The 23734-nt window shown below is 43.2% G+C and overlaps 1 protein-coding gene across 5 annotated transcripts in view; it reads right to left on the bottom strand.

The window, feature by feature from the left end:
• Window positions 1-23734, bottom strand: part of msra.1.L (methionine sulfoxide reductase A, gene 1 L homeolog) — a 183210-nt gene that overhangs the window by 17846 nt on the left and 141630 nt on the right. For all 5 annotated transcript variants that reach the window (XM_041562079.1, XM_041562078.1, XM_041562080.1 and 2 more), the window contains 1 exon segment: window positions 21552-21658. In XM_041562079.1, coding sequence (XP_041418013.1) covers window positions 21552-21658 — 107 coding nt within the window.

Here is a 23734-nt window from a genome sequence, read left to right on the forward strand (position 1 = left end):
GATTGCATTAGGTGTAGGTTGGACAGACGACCCTCATGGATATCCCTGTACCCTAATGTCTACAGCTAAACTGGACAAGAGCGGTATTGCATTAGGTGTAGGTTGGACAGACGACCCTCACGAATATCCCAATACCCTGTCTACAGCTAAACTGGGCTAGAGTGGGATTACATTGGGTGTAGGTTGGACAGACGACCCTTACTGATATCTCAGTACCCTAATGTCTACAGCTAAACTGAGCTAGAGCAGGATTACATTGGGTGTAGGTTGGACAGACGACCCTCACTGATTTCTCTGTACCCTAATGTCTACAGCTAATCTGGGCTAGAGTGGGATTACTTTGGGTGTAGGTTGGACAGATGACCCTCACTGATATCTCAGTACCATGGGACCTAGATAGTAGGTATGGACATTCTGTTGAAGCATCATGTTAGCCATTGTGGGTTCATTGGCAGTTGAGGAAGTGAAGAGAAGCCGCATTGCTCATCGTTACCTGCCTTCGGCCCAAACTAACAGCAAAAGGTTGTCTCTACATTGTGTGTGCCCATTTGTACCTATCCGACCATGTGACCAAAGGGCTGATCAATCAGTAACACCCATTTTATGGTCACATTTAACCCATAGTAACCAATCAGGCATTCTCTCATGGTTTTCTGACTGCAGCTACATAACCAACATTGGAAAAGAGCTACAGATAGACATGGTGTCATATTAGTGACCAAATAGTAGATGCTGATCTGATTTAATTTATCAAAGTGCACAGGCTTCTTTCACTACAAATCCCGTGTCCAAATAAAAGGACCCACGAAGCACATTTTGGCACTAGTTGCTAATTTGGTTTAGAGTGTGACACTGTGGGTGCAAGGGAGACCTGTTCCTATGGCGACCGGTAAGTACACACTCCTGCGTCGGATTTTAGTGCTCCACAGTGTATGGTAATGGCCCGGCCGAAAAAAATTCAAATCAAATTTCACAGGTTCAAACATGGCAACTGTATGGGTCGGCCCATACAACACTAGGAGATAGAGGGTGTCCAAGGAGATGCCCACATGCCACCTGCTCCTAAATTACAGCACTACCAAACTCACGGCACTGTAATAAAATTAAGGTACAACTACTTTGCTCCCATTGTTAACACTTTGCATTAGGCTTCATATGTTTAAACAGAAACATTTGCAGGTGTAACATCAGGGACATACTGTAAGTACACTTAACCCCCTAATAAGAAAAACTCCTACCTACTACCCTAGATAACCCCCCCCACCCTGCTTCCACTCCCCCCTGCATAGTTCATTGGCCCTGAAAGTGTCCCAAATACATTGCTTACACATCGGTGCAGAGAAAGTGCAGCGGAGCTCATGAGCGCCATCTTCCGGATCTTTGGTCTTTTTCAGGTCCACTTGTGGATCTTTGGTCTTCTTCAGGTCCTCTTCCTTCCCTTCGGCAATTCACTGCACTTTTGGAGCATGCGCAGTTGCTATGAACTGGAAGACTGCGCCAACTGTGCATTCATCCAATACGGCTCTCGCTTACAGATGAAGATCCGGAAGATGGCGCCCATGAGCTCCGCTGCGTTTATTATTGGGGGGTTTCATTCTCCTTTAAGGGACCCCCTACCGCAAAATCTTAGAACCTTCCTTAAGCTATAGGACAATCAGCTTTATACATATAGTCAAGGAAGTCATCTCATGAGAACTAGGGATGCACAGAATCCGTTCGGGATTCGGCCTTTTTCAGCAGGATTTGGCCGAATGCTTCTGCCTGGTGGAACCGAATCCTAATTTGCATATGCAAATTAGGGACGGGAAGGGAAATCGTATGCCTTTTTGTCACAAAACAAGGAAGAAATCTTTTTTTTCCCTTCCCACCTCTAATTTGCATATGAAAATGCATATGAAAATTAGGGTTCGGTATATCTTTCGCAAATGATTCGGGGTTTCGGCCGAATCCAAAATAGTGGATTCTGTGCATCCCTAATGAGAACCCATGTTGGGCCTCTAGAGCCACAGTCTTCCACCTGTATCATCACAATTCATTTATAGCTGGTTTTGGAACAGCCTCTGATGCCTCGGCCGTATGGTTCACTTCAGCCCCAATTCTTCCTTTGTTCTACTTTGCATGACAAGCACAGATGCAACTTCCATTCCTATCTGAACTATTTTTGGTGAAGAAGACCCCATAGTGAGTGGAGACCTCCAACTCAACCAACGCACTAGTTCCTTCATTTAATTCATGTATCAGGTACTGTCAATTGTATTATTCCATAGTACTGTGCACTTTTGAGGGTAACAATGTTCCAACTTTGGGTGCTATGATCTCAGCACCCAGAGGCTACACTACTGTAAATCCCCAGCCTCCCACCAACAACTGAAGGCCTTTAGGTGGGTTGGAAGTCAAAGGTCAACAAGAGCTGAAGGGCTACATTTTGGACATTTTTCCCTACATAGATAAGACCCAGCCTTTCTATATTGCCAGAGGTCTCTTCCACATAAGCCTCTGTTTCTCCATGAGTTAAATCCTTCCTGGACCCAGACCAGGTGCCGGCTGATCGAGCTCACCGTGAGGAAACATATGGCAGCCTACTGTATGCGGTCATTCTTATCTCCTGCCAGAAATAAATTCAGTCTGAGAAGTGACAAATCTGTGAAGTTAGAACTTCGGGAAAGGTCAAATAAAAAAGTTCTTAAACCTTCTGTTAAACAAAAAATCCAATCAAAATGTCATTCTGCTTAATGCCTGCCAAAATAAAGGGGGGGGGGGGGAAAGACAAGATATGTTGAAAATGAGCAGCAGTGATTTTTCATCCACTCTTGCGGCCACAGTTGTGCACCAATTTATTAACTGCTTCTTAGACTTTCTCACCGGTTTTCAAGGTATTAACAGGTTTTTTTTAACATAGAACTAATCTTACAAATATCCAATGACTTCCTCTCTGCTCACTAACTTCATCTAAGCAAAGCAACATAACACGAGGTTCCATTTCCCACAAAATTAATTTTCCTGCCAGAGACGGCTGAAAATTACTTTGAGAAAGAAGGAACGTCTTGTGATGTTGCTCTGCTTAGAAATTAGTGAGCGGAGAGGGAGTCATTGGATGTTTCACCTCGATATGACCTGAAGGGCAGAAGATAAAATTACCTTTACCTAATCATTAAACTGCTTGAAGCATCAACCATCCAATTGCCCCCTGACAACTTCGCTCATCCAACGTGGTCCCATAAAGTAAAGAGAAAGCTGTGCCATGATAGGCCAAGTCAGATGGGAGTTCTGCCTATGAAACATGATGTAATGGAAGCAGGTTTCTCTGTAGGTATGCAATACTAAGGCAGTTTTACAACTGAGGGCTCCTGTTGAGTCCAGCAACTTCTCTTCGGACCTAAAATTGCATCGCAAAGTAGTTTTTTCTTGTTGTAAGGGCACTTGCCTTGTGCACAAGCCAGCCAGTGGGCATATTGGGTCGTAGGACCAAAAAAGAGCTGTGGGACTTGCCCCTGATCATAATGTATCTTGGAACAAACCACATAGAACCCTAGATTAGGTGTGGCCTTTCATGATTTCCCTTTGTTTTATGTCCATGTCCTAAAGACAGACTGACAGTATCAGCCCCCACATCAAAGCATGAAATATACATCTGACGCTCTCATCAAAGGCGAATCCGACTGAACGAGCGAGGAATAAAAAGGGCGGCACTGCACGACTACAGGTTGTTTTCCATCCCACATGCTGGGTACCGTATTTATTTTGATTGCCGAAGTTTGATGCATTTTTGATTCATGGACTGAAGGATCTCGGCACCAGATGGTACTGAATTAATGAACACTAACTCATCACTTCTACTCACCAGGGACACAATAAATATTTACGTGTAACTTCTATTTCTCTGAACAATGTTTTATGTCTATGAAATGTCACCTTAGTAACGGCAAAGTGGATATGATCCTGGGCAAATAGGCAATTCACCTGGGTTTTGTGTTATACTGGTACTTCCACCCAAGTGTCAGCCTGAAAATATTATTAAGGTTTAGAAAAGCAGCAGTCCTGCCCTGCTTTATGGCAGCTGAGATTCTAGCTATCTGTATAACAGAACATTCTGTCCCAGTGGCTGCACAGATCCTATCTGATCCCCATTGTAAGCAGCAGTCCTGTCCTGCTTTATGGCAGCTGAGATTCTAGCTATCTGTATAACAGAACATTCTGTCCTAGTGGCTGCACAGATCCTATCTGATCCCCATTGTAAGCAGCAGTCCTGTCCTGCTTTATGGCAGCTGAGATTCTAGCTATCTGTATAACAGAACATTCTGTCCCAGTGACTGCACAGATCCTATCTTATCCCCATTGTAAGCAGCAGTCCTGTCCTGCTTTATGGCAGCTGAGATTCTAGCTATCTGTATAACAGAACATTCTGTCCCAGTGGCTGCACAGATCCTATCTGATCCCCATTGTAAGCAGCAGTCCTGTCCTGCTTTATGGCAGCTGAGATTCTAGCTATCTGTATAACAGAACATTCTGTCCCAGTGGCTGCACAGATCCTATCTGATCCCCAATGTAAGCAGCAGTCCTGTCTTGCTTTATGGCTGAGATTCTAGCTATCTGTATAACAGAGCATTCTGTCCCAGTGGCTGCACAGATCCTATCTGATCCCCATTGTAAGCAGCAGTCCTGTCCTGCTTTATGGCAGCTGAGATTCTAGCTATCTGTATAACAGAACATTCTGTCCCAGTGGCTGCACAGATCCTATCTGATCCCCATTGTAAGCAGCAGTCCTGTCCTGCTTTATGGCAGCTGAGATTCTAGCTATCTGTATAACAGAGCATTCTGTCCCAGTGGCTGCACAGATCCTATCTGATCCCCATTGTAAGCAGCAGTTCTACTCTGCTTTATGGCTGAGATTCTAGAACAGATTGTGTGACAGTCGCCAGTAACTCAGTTCACTGTGTCTCTTGTCAGAACCAGTAAGAACAAGAATATCAATAACTCTTAGTGCTCTCTCTGCTTTTATTTCTAATCATAAATACATAACGTGTACAGTCTACCAATACCTCCCTGCTGCCCTCATGGACCAGAAAACACATCTCACCATCTACAACTACCAGCACCCCAAGCAGCCTGTATTGCTTTGGGGTGCCTAACTGTTGGTGGGGAACACTTGAATCCGGCCAAATTGGCTTTCACTGCAGCCCCTTATAAATCACTAAGGTAGAATGTACTAATGTCTTGCTGTATTACAGTAGAATGTCCAGCAGATGGCGCTCTAATGACAGCATGAGCAGCACATGAATTCCTCATCATTCTCCTGCTATTTGCTATAAAATAAATACGTTCCAGCATGTAAGTGCTGAAAAGATCAGTTTTACCATACGGAAGATGTGCAAGGCCAGCGGAAAAGGTAAAGTCTGTATCATTTCTATAAAGCACTGGCTCCATTATCATGACGTGGCCTTCAGCGCTTAGGCTGTTGTTAAACTACAAAGGGTGCTGGAGGAGGCTGGGATTTATAGGTCAACAAAAGCAGAAAGCTGATGAATAGAGAACGGGGCAGACAGGAGACTCAGGAATACAATATATTACTGAGGTTTCAAGCATGTTGAGAGCTGTAGTTCAGCAACACTGAGGCTGTATTGCTATATTAGATATCATACCTCTATATGAGATATCATACCTTTATATTAGATATCATACCTCTATATTAGATATCATACCTCTATATTAGATAACATACCTTTATATTAGATATCATTCCTCTATATTCGATATCATACCTCTATATGAGATATCATACCATGGCACTTTCTCATTCCTTCATTTTATCTAATTAAGAGGTATGATATCTAATATAGAGGTATGATATCTAATATAGAGGTATGATATCTAATATAGAGGTATGATATCTAATATAGAGGTATGATATCTAATATAGAGGTATGATATCTAATATATCAATACTTTGACTATCGAATGGTCGAATAGTGGAACGATTTTTAGTTCGAACCGTTTGATTCTAAGTCGAAGGTTGAAGTAGCCAATTCGATGGTCGAAGTAGCCAAAAAAAACCTTCGAAATTCTAAGTATTATTCATTCTAATCCTTCACTCGAGCTAAGTAAATGTGCCCCTAAGAGTATACACACCTGTCTGGTGACTGTAGGTCAAGATGGAGACTGTAGGAAAAGATAAATACAATTGAACAAGATAGAGACAGTAGGCAAGATGGAAAAAGTAGAGCAAGATGGAGAAAGTAGGCAATATGGAAACAGTAGGGCAAGATGGAGACAGTAGAGCAAGATAGAGACAGTAGAGCAAGATGGAGAGAGTAGGCAAGATGGAAACAGTAGGGCAAGATGGATATAGTAGAGCAAGATGGAGACAGTAGGGCAAGCTGGAGACAGTAGAGTAAGACGGAGGCAGTAGAGCAAGATGGAGACAGTAGGCAAGATGGAGACAGTAGGCAAGATGGAGACAGTAGGCAAGATGGAAACAGTAGGGCAAGATAGAAACAGTAGGGAAAGATGGAGACAGCAGAGCAAGATGGAGACAGTAGGGCAAGACGGAGACAGTAGTGCAAGATGGAGAAAGCAGAGCAAGATGGAGAGAGTAGGCAAGATGGAAACAGTAGGGCAAGATGGATATAGTAGAGCAAGATGGAGACAGTAGGGCAAGATGGAGACAGTAGAGTAAGACGGAGGCAGTAGGGCAAGATGGAGATATTAGAGCAAGATGGAGAAAGTAGGGCAAGATGGAGACAGTAGAGCAAGATGGAGACAGTAGGCAAGATGGAGACAGTAGAGCAAGATGTTGACTGTAGAGCAAGATGGAGACAATAGAGCAAGATGGAGACAGTAGAGCAAGATGTTGACTGTAGGGCAAGATGGAGATAGTAGAGCAAGATGGAGACAGTAGAGCAAGATATTGACTGTAGGGCAAGATGGAGACAGTAGAGCAAGATGACACTAGTACAACAAGTCTGTTAGGGGGGGATCTGAGAGTTGTAGTACGACGAAAAGCTGAGGCCCATACATTAAACAAACAAACTTTATATCAATTATGGAATTACAAGAATATTTGTCAAGGGCCCTTCCACCACACCATCTGTATTTTTATTTATACGTGAGTGATGTATAATCTCAGGAAGTGCTGCAGAATATGTTGGAGCTATATAATTAAATAATAGTAATAATATATAGCGTACAATATTGTCTTTTTTGACTATTTTGATCTGTACAAATGACGGAGAGAACAAGAGAGGCGTTATGATGAAGGGTATAAACAAAAGGAGCTTGGTAAAGGCTGCATCTCACAGATAGAGCTAATGACATTGACCCGGGGGTCAGGGACCCCGCCCAGTCTGATGTGCTCAGCTGCCAGATGTCAAGACCTTGTGAACTCTGCCCCCGCCATACACACGGTTAATTCCAGCAGGAGGAAGAGCTGATTGTATACGGTGACAAACACACACCAGGGGCCACCAACCTTGACTCCCAGGGATTTCAATTTTTACTCTTCTGCCATCACCAGCCAACCAGAGGCAGCACTAGATTCGGCTGCCATGGAAACCGTCGGAAATGCGTGACTCCTTTGAGCAGATGTCACGGGGGCAAATAGGCACGAGGAGAATTGGCTGATGTTATGGAGGAGAAGAGGCACCCAAGAGGGTCCAAGTGATGTTAGAACGAGGAGAGACTGGGAATGGCAGCGGACAGCCTCAAAGAAAAGATCTGACTCTTTCATCTCCCTCAGATGCACTTTTGTTTGCTTTTTTCCCTGTTTCTTATCGTTTTTTTATTTCAACTTAAAAAGAAAAAAAAGAAGAAAGTGCCAAAATCTGAGTTTTTCATGGTTGTCCCTGAGCTGCCATCAATGGAGAATCAAATGAACATAGATACCTTTTAAGCATGACATGCGAGTCTATTGCTATTAAAAGTCAATGCTCTGGACGTGTGGGGGGAGGGGGTCAGCTATGGAGACAAGTGCCAAGTTTATTACAGACACAGCAGACCCTGGGGCTGCAGGGGAGACCAGGAGGTATAGGGGCTCCATGAGGCCCAAATAAAGAGCAATTTCAACATATATTGGTAAAACAGAATAACCTCTGGTTATTGGGTTATGTATGTTGGGGGCCCCAGCATGTCACATTGACATCTAGTTATGCAATTGTTTTGGGCCATGGCATTTAGCTGGAATATATAGCCTGGAGGCTTGAACATGATTGTCTGGAATAAGAGGATAGAATCAGGCACCCCTAGGGCTGGGCGCCCTAGACAACCTGGCCAGCCACTGCCCGCCCTCAGTGCGCATGCGCGCCTGCCCGACCATGACAAGGGAAGAGCAGGGGGGGGGGGTGAGCTATCGAGGGGAGGGGTGAGCGACGGAGGGGGGATCGATGGAGGGGAGATCGATTGAGGGGTGAGCAAGGGAGGGGTGAGTGACTAAGGGAGGGGTGAATGATGGAGGGAGGAGTGAGTGACGAAGGGGAGGGAGGGGAGAGCAATGGTGACAGAGGGAGGAGTGAGTGACAGAGATAGGGGTGAGCATTGGAAGGTGGTGAGCGATGGATGGGGGTGAGCGAGGGAGGAGAAGCGACGGAGGGGAGATCGATGGAGGGGAGGGATGATCAAAAGAGATGAGAGTGACAGGAGAGAGGGGAGAAGATGGAGGGGAGGGTGGGGAGAAGATGGAGCGGTAATTGTCAGGAAGGAGGGCAGAGCGACAGAGGGGTGGGTGACAGAGGGAAGGAAGCAGAGTAAGACTGAGGGGTGTGGACTAGGGGTAGACAGAAGACAGTTTTATAGGTAGCTGCCCAGCCCCTCCATAACTGAACCCTAGGCAGCTTCCTCTTCTGCCTACTCCTAGTTCCGGCCCTGAGCACCCCAGAAACATGATAGCAATGATGTATATTAAACATGGTGGGCACTTCAACCCAACTGACATTGTACAGGGTGATGGGTATCCAGAAAAATGCAAGTACCTAAAAGTGGCAGTTTTTAGGGGTGCAGGTTGACAGTCAGTAGGTTTGATGGTAACAGGCTGCAAAATATGTTTTTTCACCTCCCAGCCCTTGTATGACATCACTCCCAGGTTTATGATGACATCACTTCTGGTTTGACGGCAGGTGACAGGTAAAGGGTGAGGCTGTGGTTAAAGCTGTTGGGTAGTGGGTAAAAAAGTGGATTGAAAATCCGGGGGCCACATGTTTGGACCTACGCAGCCTTTGTAAATAAGCCCCTGGTACATTTCCCTGGTACGTGCGGAGGCAGCCAGATTCGAGTTGTCAGATTTCCCCACGATTACCCCGTCACGTCCGAGCACTAACATTACTACAAATTAAAAAACTAGCGAATCCATATATTGTGGTGTTAATAGCGAGGTCTCCGAGCATGACAAAAAAGCAATTTGTTTTATCTTAAGCAAAATGAAATTTCTGCGCAGGAAACATTAATAAATACGCGTGGGCCGAGGGTTTTCTTTAATTCCCTATTCCCAGTGGCATTTTCTAACGCAACGTTAACAGTAATAGCACCTGGGACATGAGTATCTACTGGGCGGCAATTTCATTTAAGCGCAGGATCGTGCTCCAATTATTGTTATTGCTTCAGCGAGGGATAATACAGGGGCATTAACAGCCCATAATCACCCTTCGCTATCATTTCTGCCGTTATCAAATTCTAATTAGTGCTGGGCACTTTTTTTAGTTACTAAATATATAGTGAATAAAGTACCCCCTCTTGTAAAATATAAGGATATTATAAGTTACCGAGGAGTTTCATGACCCTATAAAAACACGAGGCCGAAGGCCGAGTGTTTTTATACAGGTCATGGAACTCTGAGGTAACTTATAATATCCTCATATTTTGCAACTGGGGGTACTTTATTTATTATAATACACAAATTTTAGTGAGTCATGTGACAGAAATTACATCACTACTCACCGTTTATAACTGATGACATCACTACTCACCGTTTATAAGGATATAATTTACAAGATATTCATGGCTTTTGTGTATTATATACGTTTATTAAAGTGAATTTACATATTTTAAAATTGCCTTATTCTGACCGCTAACTAAAGCTGGTCATACATTGCAAGATCTGCCAATTTGGCCATTTATGTGCTTGGGCATATTGGGCTGATCCAATGTTTTGGCTTCACAGACAACAATCGGATCATAACTAATGTCTATGCAGGTCTGTGTGGAGGGTGGAACCAAGGTCGGATTGAGGGGCTGCTACCCTAGGGGCCCCCCACACCCCCTCTAGGTCCCCTGCCATCCATCCACTAACCGCCAGCTCCTCCCCCACATGCGCACTGTACTTATACTAACTGTCCGTGATCAGGGGAGCGAAGAGAGAGGACGGGATCACATCTGGATCAGAGGAATGCAGATAGATAGAATCTCAGCTGCCATAAAGCAGGACAGGACTGCTGCTTCCAATGGGGATCAGATAGGATCTGTGCAGCCACTGGGACAGAATGCTCTGTTATACAGATAGCTAGAATCTCAGCTGCCATAAAGCAGGACAGGACTGTTGCTTACAATGGGGATCAGATAGGATCTGTGCAGCCACTGGGACAGAATGCTCTGTTATACAGATAGCTAGAATCTCAGCTGCCATAAAGCAGGACAGGACTGCTGCTTACAATGGGGATCAGATAGGATCTGTGCAGCCACTGGGACAGAATGCTCTGTTATACAGATAGCTAGAATCTCAGCTGCCATAAAGCAGGTCAGGACTGCTGCTTACAATGGGGATCAGATAGGATCTGTGCAGCCACTGGGACAGAATGCTCTGTTATACAGATAGCTAGAATCTCAGCTGCCATAAAGCAGGACAGGACTGTTGCTTACAATGGGGACCAGATAGGATCTGTGCAGCCACTGGGACAGAATGCTCTGTTATACAGATAGCTAGAATCTCAGCTGCCATAAAGCAGGACAGGACTGCTGCTTACAATGGGGATCAGATAGGATCTGTGCAGCCACTGGGACAGAATGTTCTATTATACAGATAGCTAGAATCTCAGCTGCCATAAAGCAGGACAGGACTGCTGCTTACAATGGGGATCAGATAGGATCTGTGCAGCCACTGGGACAGAATGCTCTGTTATACAGATAGCTAGAATCTCAGCTGCCATAAAGCAGGACAGGACTGCTGCTTACAATGGGGATCAGATATGATCTGTGCAGCCACTGGGACAGAATGTTCTGTTATACAGATAGCTAGAATCTCAGCTGCCATAAAGCAGGACAGGATTGCTCCTTACAATGTGTCCCACTCAAGAAGGGAAACTAAACCCTTTAAATCACTGTTTTCCTTTAGGAAGCAATTCACAGAAATGCTGCCGTTGCTCATGGTATTTGCGATCGTTACACAATGTTACAGGAGTACGTCCGTTGTTTTATGTGCAATTTCCCCTATTTGATAAGTGTGTCTGTCTCCGATCATAATAAATATCCCATTACCCCAGAATGTTATTGATATCAGTACCTTGTTCTCTTTTGTTCGACTACAACCATTTTCTCCGGCAACAAGTGAGTTTAATGCATCATCTGGGCTGGCTGTGCAGACACATAAAGCCGCATCCACTTATTTAGCAGTTCATTAATCGTCTTGCAGAGACTCGCCGAGTGATGTATACGAGCAGAAGCCTCGCTCAACGAGCAACAAGATAAGTGATTTGACTTGACTCCTTCCAGCTGATCTGGAACACTCCGAGCTAACTCTATCCATAATTAAAACACATTGCATGAATATTTCAGCTTTAAAACTTGCTCTTTAGAAAGTTTACATGCCGGAGATACTTTATTTTTAGTCCTTTTGGGCAAAAAAAAAAAAAGATTAGGAGGAAAGTAGCATTAGTAATGCAAACTGATAAAGTATCCAACGGTTCTAGAACTCTGCAGAGAACATGAGACACGTAGAATGTCTTGCAACAGTAGAACCGCAATTTTATTTACCCTGTATTTACAGTGATATGAAAAAGTTTTGGAACCCCTCTTAATTCTTTGGAGTTTTGTTTATCATTGGCTGAGCTTTCAAAGTAGCAACTTCCTTTTAATATATAACATGCCTTATGGAAACAGTAGTATTTCAGCAGTGACAAAGTTTATTGGATTAACAAAAAATATGCAATATGCATCATACCAAAATGAGACAGGTGCATAAATATGGGCACCCCAACAGAGATATTCCATCAATACTTAGTTACAAATGTAACAGCCTCTAGTCGCCTCCTATAGCCTTTGATGAGTGTCTGGATTCTGGATGTGGCTATTTTTGACCATTGGTCCATACAAAATCTCTCCAGTTCAGTTAAATTTGATGGCTGCCGAGCATGGACAGTCTGCTTCAAATCATCCCATAGATTTTCCATGATATTCAAGTCGGGGGACTCCAGAATATTGTACTTGTCCCTCTGCATAAATGTCTTTGTAGATTTCCAAGTGAGTTTAGGGTCATTGTCTTGTTGGAATATCCAACCCCTGCAGCGGAACTTCAACTTTGTGACTGATGCTTGAACATTATCCTGAACAATTTGTTGATATTGGGTTGAATTCATCCAACCCTGGACTTTAACAAGGGCCCCAGTAGTCCCTGAACTAGCCACACAGCCCCACAGCATGATGGGACCTCCACCAAATGTGACAGTCGGTAGCAGGTGTTTTTCTTGGAATGCCGTGTTCTACTTCCGCCATGCAAAGCGTTTTTTGTTATGACCAAATAACTCAATTTTTGTCTCATCAGTCCAAAGCACTTTGTTCCAAAATGACTGTGTCTTGTCTAAATGAGCTTTTCCATACAACAAGCGACTGTGTTTGTGTGAGTGCAGAAAGGGCTTCTTTCTCATCCCCCTGCCATACACATGTTCTTTGTGCAAATTGTGCTGAATTGTAGAACGATGTACAGATACACCTGCATCTGCAGCAAGATCTTCTTGCAGGACTCTGGAGATGATCTTTGGCTTGTCTGTAACATTCTCACAATCCTCCGCATTTGCCGCTCCTGTATTTTTCTTGGCCGGCCAGACCTGGGTTTTACAGCAACTGTGCCATTGGCCTTCCAAAAACTACTTGCCCTGGTGGTCCAGTGGTGCGGCGGGGACGCCCACCACGCATGCTTCTTCCTCCATGTTTGTTTCTTAGGCTGCGCGCGCCCGTGTCTCGTTTCAAAAATTTACGCCGACACGCTGGTGAAATTCAAACCACTATAAAAGGCTCATTTGGGCTCCTAGACCTTGCCCGTTATAGGTTTATCCTGGTGGTGTTAAAGGGCACCTATCACCAGGGCCGCCATTAGAAATCACGGGGCCCCGTACAACAAAATTTTTGGGGCCCCCTGGGCCCCGCCCACACTGACGACCAAGCTCCACCCCATATCCCGCCCACTCCACATCGCAGTTAAAAGACCACACAGACATCAGCGCTAAAAAAGTAACCCCCCCCCACACAAGTTGTATGGTTGTATTTTTTTTTTTTTTTAAAAAAACATTGGTGGCAGGGGCCCCCTTATAAGTTAAAAAAAACTTGGGGCCCCAACAAAAAAAAATGTAAAAAAACTAAAAAATAAACAAACATTGGTGGCAGGGGCCCCCTTATAAGTTAAAAACAAATTGGGGCCCCAAAAAAAAATGTAAAAAAAAAATTTTTTTTTGAAAAAAAAAAAAACATTGGCAGCAGGGGCCCCCTTAAAAGTTAAAAACAAATTGGGGCCCCAAAAAAAAATTTGAAAAAAAAATTTTTTTTTTGAATAAAAAAAAAAACTGGTGGTAGGGGCCCCCTTATAAGTTAAAAACAAATTGGGGCCCCAAAAAAAATTTGAAAAAAAAAATAATTTTTTTTGAAAAAAAAAACTGGTGGCAGGGGCCCCCTTACAAGTTAAAAAAATTTGGGGCCACCAAAAAGAAAATTAATTTTTTTTTCTTTAAAAAAAAACAATGGTGGCAAGGGGCCCCTTACGAGTTAAAAAAAAATTGGGGCCCCAAAAAAAAGTTTTAAAAAAAGATTGGTGGCAGGGGCCTATAGAATATTAAAATAATACATTGGTGGCCAGGGGATTAAAAAAAAAAAAAAACACAAACTGATGTTCAGTAGGATTGAACTCATGGCTTCAGTACTTCAACTTCGCCTCCTTTCGTGACTTCGGGTCTTTTCACCGCTTCAGGACTTCAATTTCGGCTGTTTTCGTGACTTCGGGTCTTTGCGCTGCTTCAGGACTTCGGCTATTTTCGTGACTTCGGGTCTTTTCGGCGCTTCGTGACTTCGGCTTTTTCCGTGACTTCGGGTCTTTTCGGCGCATCGGCTTCGGCTTTTCGGCACTTCCGCATTCGGCACGCAAGAGGCAAGACGTATGGCTCGGGCACTCGTAAGGGGGGCCCGGATCTTCAAAAAATGCAGCGCTGCCGGGCCCCCCTTCATGCCCGGGCCCGGTACGCTTGTCCCCCCTGTCCCCCCCTGATGGCGGCCCTGCCTATCACAGCCAAAATCAAACACATATTAACAATCTGACCAGTACAACATAAACACGTTTAATCAACCTACATTTACAGTTTTTTGAAAAAAAAAAACTGCAGGTTTTAAAAAATCCCTTACTTTGTCAAATGGGTTCTTTCACTGAGGGAGGCCATACTGAGACTATAATATGGAAATTTCAGGAGCATGCTCAGATTGTAACACTGCTTTGAGTATTCTACCCAGAATGCCTTGTTTTAGTAAACTCCTCCACTAGAAGTATTTCCCTATCTTGTCCCCTGCTGGTGATGTTATTATGCAAATGAAGGGCACACAGTAACTTCCAGCAGGGGGCAGCACTACTGAACAGCAGCTAACACACAGGTTTGGCTGATTTGAAAATATCTTAGAAGGGTCGATAAGCAACAAGGGATTTCAACTGAGCATGTGCGAGATTTCAGAGCTACAGTTGGCTGGGAAGATATAGGTAGGAGGAGCCAGTGAAATCCAAGATGGCTGCCTCAGCTAGAACTGCAGGGGAGATAGGGGAGATCTTGCAGAAGGAATAGTGAGCTGATCATTTACATTATACAAACAATTCTAACTGTTTTAGAAATTGGATTTCTTTAACTTTCACATAGTGTATTTACTTAGGAAATGATTTTAGTTATGATTGGTGCCCTTTAAGCTTCAGCTGTTCCTGATTCTGATCTGTATCCTGTTTTTGACCCCTGGCTGGTTATTGACTATTCTGAATTCTTGTATCTTGACCCTTGCCTGAATACCGACTACCTCTTCTGCCTCATCCTTCTGATTGAGTACTTGGTTTTGACCCTTGCCTGCCTGACTACACTTATTGTCTGCCTGCCTCGACCCGGCCTGATCTGACTACTCTATTGCATAACGCCTTGTACTACAACCTTCTGCCCAAAGACTTTGCATACCGTTGTGCCCCTTTTGCCTGGTCAGAACCTTTCGCCTTGCACCTCTCGTTATAAGACCTGGTGGCATCTGAGGGCTCCTTCCGAGGCCAAAGGCAGCTGCTACAGGCAGAAGCACGAGCCAAGACCAGGGTGCTTGGCATCTGTTCTGACTTTAGGGTGCCAACCGTTACACCTTACAGTTGAAACTGACAGTTTAAACCTCTGAGATAGCTTTTTGTAGCATCCCCCTACCATGATACTGAACAATCTTTGTTTTCAGATCTTTTGAGAGTTGCTTTGAGGATCCCATGCTGTCCCTCTTCAGAGGAGAGTCAAACAGAAGCACAACTTGCAATTGGTCACCTTAAATACCTTTTCTCATGATTGGACACACCTGCCTATGAAGTTCAAGCTTAACCAGCTAAGCCAACCAATTTGGTGTTGCCAGTAATCAGTATTGAGCAGTTACATGCATTCAAATTAGCAAAATTACAAGGCTACCCAAATAGCACAGCCAGTTTTTCACATTTGATTTAATTTCATACAACTGAATACTGCTTCACTAAAAATCTTTGTTCAGAAAACACCCCAGTACTCAGATGTTCTTGGGAAATGAAAGACATATCACTGTTATCTCTTTTGTTTAAAGTGGAGTAAATTATTATGCAAGCTGAGAGGGGTTCCCAAACTTTTTCATATGCCTGTACTTTTTCCAGGATTATTCACTGCTTATTTGCTGTCCTGCTTGAATGTCAATGGTTGGAGTGGGCCACCTTTAAGTGCCACCTAACTACTGGTTGGCCTTCTACCTTACCTTTGTTGCCTTTCTCTAAACCAGTGATCCCCAACCAGTAGCTCGTGAGCAACATGTTGCTCCCAGTGGCCTCAAAGCAGGTGCTTATTTTTGAATTCCAGGTTTGGAGACAAGTTTTGGTTACATAAAAACCAGGTGTACTGCCAAACAGAGCCTCCTGTAGGCTGCCAGTCCACAAATGGGCTACCAAATAGCCAATTACAGCCCTTATTTGGCCCCCAGGAAGTTTTTGCATGCCTGTGTTGCTCCCGAACTCGTAACCAACGTGTAAAAAAGGTTGAGGACCCCTGCTCTAAACCTTTTTGGACAGGGGCTTCCTAGGGCCCATTATGGTTAAAAAAGCTCATCTTTATTACTAGTGATGGGTGAATTTTTTCGCCTGCCATGGATTCTTGGCGAAAATCTGCATTTCGCCATCTGCAAATTTATTCACAAACTGCGGCAAAATGTAGTCGCAGAAAAATTTGCCATGACAAAAAAGTCGCAGAGAAAGCGCACCCATAAGCAAAAACTCCCATTGACTTTAATGCATTTGGAGCAAGAAAAATTGTCACAAGCATAAAAAATTGTTGCACGTAAAAAAAATATGACTTTAATGTGTTTCACAAATTTTTCAGGCTATTTCAATAATTTTTTTGCGAAACGGGACAGATACACTCATCACTAGGTATTACTTACTAATATTACTAATATTACTCATCTTGACAGAACAAATAAGAGCTGGTGGGATTTGTCACAGAGTTTGGCCCATCAGGAGATTCCCAGGTATCCTGAAAGGCCAGTCAGATCCTGTCACTTTTTCACCTGGTGGCCAGTGTCAGACTGGGGTGTCCAGGGCCCACTGGGACTGGCATCCAGGGGGCCAACACACCCACTCAGAGACCCCCTTCTCCAGTTTTGAGCTGACACCGCAACAAGCCAGCCCCCGGGGGGGGGGGAATACTTACCTTTGGGGCAGATTTAGGTCTGCAGGGCCCACCCAGTGTCCCACAGGCCCAGTCTGAACCTACTCATGGCCTCAATGATATTGTATTAACTACTGCAGGGGCTTCATAGATGAACCTCACGTCTAGTTAGGATGTGACTCACGGCTGAGGAACCTTCTCTACTATATCAACTACAGCTTTTGTGGAATACTTTAAAGGGATTCTGTCATGGAAAAACATGTTTTATTTCAAAACACATCAGTTAATAGTGCTGCCCCAGCAGAATTCTGCACTGAAATCCATTTTTTAAAAGAGCAAACAGATATTTTTATATTCAATTTTAAAATCTGACATGGGGCTAGACATATTGTCAGTTTCCCAGGTTCCCCCAGTCATGTGACTTGCGCTCTGATAAATTCCAGTCACTCTTTACTGCTGTACTGCAATTTGGAGTGATATCACCCCATCCCAGCAGCCTAACAACAGAACAATCGGAAGGTAACCAGAAAGCAGCTCCCTAACACAAGATAACAGCTGCCTGGTAGATCTAAGAATAGCACTCAATAGTAAAATCCAGGTCCCACTGAGACACATTCAGTTACATTGAGTAGGAGAAACAACAGCCTGCCAGAAAGCAGTTCCATCCTAAAGTGCTGGCTCTTTCTGAAATCACATGACCAGGCAAAATGACCTGAGATGCACCTACACACCAATATTACAACTAAATACACTTACTGGTTCAGGAATTAAATTTTATATTGTAGAGTGAATTATTTGCAGTGTAAACAATGTAATTTAGAAATAAAAACAATCATCACTGTATCCTTTTTTTAATATTAACTAATATTACTCGTTGCTGTTTCAGAAGATATAACCAAGCACTAAAATGTAGAGGCTGAAGTTAAGGCACCACCAGCCACATGGAACCCATGTTACCAGAAAAAACCCTTGCCTAATTGTCAAGTCAACTATCTCTTCAATTGTTCCTTTCTTGTAGAAGGTGGATATTGTCAATGTAACCAGTGGGGTGTTTTGTCCCTGCTTATATTTTGCTCTTCCAGAGTGAGTATTAGTTCAATGCTGTTTCATGTTCCCCATAACAGAGGCTTATACCTGTCCTAAATGCACCCCCCTAGATTCATAGGGAAAATTCTAAGATCAGGCTTTAGAGCTTTATCATCAAGAACTGCCCATAATCAGGCTGAAATGCAAAGTGTACTACCTAAACCGAACTACTAGGTCTTAACAGCCTCTGTGTCCATATAGTAAAGGGTTGAAAGACTAAGATCTAAATGAAGATCTACAGGGATCAGTAGGACCACCATGTATAAAACTATGACTAACTGTGAATAGCTGCTGTGGCTAAGTGTGACCAGCCCATCATATTGTTGGAGGTTCTGCGGCTGTAAATCCAATGCCATTTAGCTATTCCTCTCATGAAGATAAGTCAAGATATTTACAGGCCACTAGAGGGCACTAGAGTAAACAAGACCCCGCAGTCTACATCTACTGCATTACACGATGATTTATTTGTTCTAATTACTAGTCTGCAATACAGCTAATAAATAATAATGATTAAAGAAAAGCATGAAAAATGATCCATTTAAGCGGCAGAGAAAAGGACGGCAGCCCAATTCAGACTGTCAGAATGTATATTTGTATGATACGGTTCATGTAGAAGAGAGGGAAGGAGCACTTTATGGTGCACCTAGGAGAAATAAAATCAGCACTGTGAGATAGGGAATGGGATATCTGATCCCTGCACTGAATGCTGGACCCAAATCCATGAGCCGGGAGCAGAAACACAGGGTTCTGGTTGCAGAAATAAACCCCAAGCCATGGGTGCTTGGGAACCGGTTGCTGCCAACAGTAATCATGGCTCCCCATACTTCTAAGCAAGCAGGGCCCACATTATTAGCTTACTAGTAACTTGGCCCCTACCAACAAGTAAAACGTGGGCCCATTGAAAAAAAAAATGCTCCTCACATGCATGGCGATTGTCCAGTAGGGCCACAATCCTCCCAAACCTCCCACTACCTGCAATGCCCACCAAAATACTTCTTTCTGTCTCAAGGCCCCCCAGTACCCCGTTGATGGTGGCGCTGCCTAGAGATATGGTAAGAAGTCAGCTAAGCGCTCTGTTAGTTATAACCCCAGGCTGGTGCAGTTTTTTTGTTAAGAAAGAGTAATTAGTTATTTAATTCACTGGGAAGTGCCTAACAATTTTTTCTAGGTGCAAAAAAAATCTGAATATTTTAGGCCAAACCCTTAATCTACACAAGCCATACCCAGATTCACACTAAACCTCATCAGATTTCTGATAAGGCCCGTCCTTTTTCCCACTTTCAGGTCCAAAATGCTGGATTCTCTAGCCAAACTAATGACAACCAGCCGGTAGGAATATGCCAAAACAAAGCCAGACATCTCTATAAGAAGTATTTCAAGATGGCGGATACACTGGTGTACAGAACCTTGGGATACACAATGTTTATTTTGTTTCGCACAATGTTTACTTTGTTTCGCACCCTTTTGAACACTTGATGATACGCAACCCCGAGACTGCCTCTATAAGAAGTTGCATCAGACGCATTTTTGCAAAAGGTCCAGGAGCTGCGCCTCCCCCCCTCCAATAACATCCCTGCTATAACACTGCCTACACTCAACTGAAAAATCTTCATATCCTTACATATCCTATTCCTCTGTCCCTAGATCAAGACAAGCCTCTAAATCACCCCCCCCAAAAAAAATTATTTCCTGTGCACTATCGCATAATTCAAGGCAGCTTTAACTCTTTGTTGGCCACCTTTGGGCACGGGGCTCTGAGCATTTCAAGTAAGTACAAAGCCAGCTGCTTAATATCCTTACTGAAATGAGATTTCTAAACCTACTATTACACTGCGCTTTTCCTTTTAGTCACACTGACTGGACCCCAAATACTGCTTTGCTTGCCTTCATTACGCTTATTAGATATTGGCCCCTGATTTTATTGCCAACAGAGGAGGCGATTCAGCGAAATCCGTTCTGCTCTCTTCTTTATGCTGGCGAGCGGCTACAAAACAGCAATTACACCTAATGGGCAGCAGGATTCTCAGCTTGGTGTTTAGCACCCGGCGCATAAAGCAGCAACATCCATGAACATTAAGCAGAATTTGCACTTGAAAAGATTCCTGGATTTTGTTTTTCCCTCTTCTTCCTACTTTCCTGTGCTTCGTCCATTTTCCCTGTACACCTTAGATTCTTTCTTTGCAACTTCTATTCTTTCGCATCTTCACTGTTCCTATGCACCTACTATAATTCTTGTGGACCTTCCATTCTTCCTATGCACCTTCCATTTGTTCAATGCACCTTCCATTTATTCACTGCACCTTCTATTTGTTCAATGCACCTTCCATTTGTTCAGTGTGTCTGCCATTCTTCCTATGCACCTTCTATTCTTTTTATGAACCATCCATTCTTCCTATGCACCTTCCATTCTTCCTATGCACCTTCCATTCTCCCTATGCACATTCTATTCTTCCTATGCACCTTAAAATTTTCTTCAATTGTTTTTGACTGCCTTTCCTATAGTGTCAGTCCTTGAAGTTCATTAGTGTAGTAGCTCTGGTCTACATTCTATTATACTGTTTTCTTCTATCACCTCCATTCTCCCTATGCACCTTCCATTCTTTCCCTATGCACCTTCTATTCTCCCTATGCACCTTCTATTCTCCCTATGCACCTTCCATTCTTTCCCTATGCACCTTCTATTCTCCCAATGCACCTTCCATTCTTCCTATGCACCTTAAATTTTTCTTCAATTGTTTTTCACTGCCTTTCCTATAAAGTGTCAGTCCTTGAAGTCCATTAGTGTAGTAGCTCTGGTCTACATTCTATTATACTGTTTTCTTCTATCACCTCCATTCTCCCTATGCACCTTCCATTCTTTTCCTATGCACCGTCTATTCTCCCTATGCACCTTCTATTCTCCCTATGCACCTTCCATTCTTTCCCTAAGCACCGTCTATTCTCCCTATGCACCTTAAATTTTTCTTCAATTGTTTTTGACTGCCTTTCCTATAAAGTGTCAGTCCTTGAAGTCCATTAGTGTAGTAGCTCTGGTCTTCATTCTATTATACTGTTTTCTTCTATCCAATCATGCCACCGTTACACCAGCAATTCCTGCTATTTTCAGCACCTGTCATCCTGTGACCTTGCCTTGCAGGATCCCATTCTGTACATATGTCTAATGCACACTCAGCTGTCACTTTCCACTACATTTACACACCTGCTCCCTTAATGCCACATTTAACCATATGGAGTGAAAATGACACAAAAGGCTGAGCACGCGGTCACGATAAAACATGATGTTGATTTTATTTATTGGACAAGGGAAAAATCTGCCTAGAAACCTGACAAGATATCATTCAATATGGCAGGTTCAGCCATGTGTTTTCTCCAAATAAGCCTTACCTTTTGGTAATCTTCTCTGGACTTTAAAGCTGCCTCTGTTTGCTCCTTAGTGTAGGTGTAGATTGCAGAGCGGTACATGGTGCCAACATCGTTACCCTGGCGCATTCCTGGGCAAGGAGAGAAAAAACAGATGCACCACATGACATTTTATAAAGTGAAATAGCTATTAGTGCTGTCATTCTAGGTTGCAGTTGCATGTTTCACAGAATGTGTAAAATACTTTGTATTTCTTTGCTGTGTTTTCAAGTTGGCTTAAGATCACCTAAATGCTAGGCCAAATTGGCCTCATCCAATTTGACTTTCAGGCCAATGATAGTATCATAATACGGCTCCATGTAGATCAGTGGTCCCCAATCAGTGGCTTGTAAGTAAAATGTTGCTCACCAATCCTTTGGATGCTGCTCCCAGTGGCCTCAAACAGATGCCTATTTTTTAATTCCTACTTGGAGACAAGTTTTGGTTGCATAAAAACCAGGTGTGCTACCAAACAGAGCTTCCTAGTCAATCGCAGCCATAATTGGCACCCACAAGAACTTTTTCATGATTGTGTTGCTCTCCAACTTTTTTTTAAATTTGAATGTGGCTCAAGGGCAAAAAAAAAAGGGTTGGGGATCCTTGATGTAGAACCATCAAGATTGGATCACATTCATGGTTTTTATATTTGTGTTATTTTGTACTCAAAAGCAATTTATTTTTGTGGTATGGTAGAACACTGGTAGAGTAGGGGGAGGAGGCCACTATCCGACCATGTACTAATGAGAAATCTTTTCACAAAAAGGCAGTTTTGTCCCTTCAATCCAATGACTGAAGAAGCAGATGACTGGTCAGTTTTTGCTAAAACCGTGGTTGGCCAAATAGTCTAGTAATGTTCCAGACCCAATAACTATCAAACAGAAACCATATGGCCCAATTGGCCAACAACTGCCTACATGTACTACTAACTAGCAAGTTCAGGTTGTAAAGGCACCTTGTAGGCATATACACAGTTGGTTAAATAAGCTCATTGGGTGGGGATATCAAATGGGAGGGGACTGCAGATATAATAACAGAATGCAACACAAAAAGATGGGGCAATGACAATGAAGGGAGGCTAGAGACAGTATGAAAGGGGAAAGAAAACTACAAAAATCAAGGAAAACCTATCTGCAGCCCTCCAGATGTTGGTTAACTACAACCCCAGCATCCCCTCAACAGCCCAAGGTTTTTAAATTAAAAATATGTAGCAATCCTTTGTTATAAATCATATTTATTCTGCTGCACATTGGGCCTAAAAGATTTGATTTGTTATTGAATTTGGTGCTATGAAAACAAGTGTGAATCTGTAAAACACGTCAGTGCTATATAAAGAATAAATTAACTAAAAAACCAACATTGTGCCCTGAAAAGCGTCGGGTAAAGAAAGGAAGAAGCCCATTATTTGCAGAGACAACACGCTGGCCACCACAAAGGTTCTTTCAGGACAGAGTAGGCAAGGACAAGAGATGGGACTGTTGTTCCCGATGAACAATATGGAGGAACAAGGAGTAAATAATGAGCACAATGAAAGAAAGCTGGAGATGTGTGTGTGCTCACCGGCAGCGCTGCCATTAGGCTTTTCAGCAAATTGAGAAGTAATTACGGCTTATTGCAAAGGCAAACAATACGGGACGGAATCTTGGTGCTTGAAGGGCGAAGAAAAGGGTAAAAGCTGAAGCCAAGAGATGGGGGGAAAGACAAGGAGAGAAGATACTGACACGTGCCTTTTCTACATCTACATTCTGATGGGAAAAGCAAGATTTACTACTTAGAGGAAAATAGGACTCTATGCATAAATGGGTGAAGAAGGAAAATATTGCCATTTTCTTAATTACCTTCTTGAACCTATGAACAAATTTGTTGTGTTTGTTGACTCTTTTCATTTATAAATACCCCTTTTCTCTGTGTCCTACCCCCACCCCCAATCATTGTGTGGTTCTCTCTTCCACTGCTCTGTATGCTCTCCTACTTTTCTGTCTTCTCTCCTGTTCCATGTTTTTATTCTCCAATAAGGATTAATTATATCTAACTTGGGATCAAGTACAGAAAAAAAAAAAAAAGGAAATACGTTTTAAAAATTTGAGTTATTTGTTTATAATGGAGTTTATGGTAGATGGCCTTCCCACAATTCAGAGCCTTCTGTATAACGGGTTTAGGCAGCCCTGTAT

The sequence above is a fragment of the Xenopus laevis genome, chromosome 5L (assembly GCF_017654675.1).
Source record: "Xenopus laevis strain J_2021 chromosome 5L, Xenopus_laevis_v10.1, whole genome shotgun sequence".
Lineage (NCBI taxonomy): Eukaryota > Metazoa > Chordata > Amphibia > Anura > Pipidae > Xenopus > Xenopus laevis.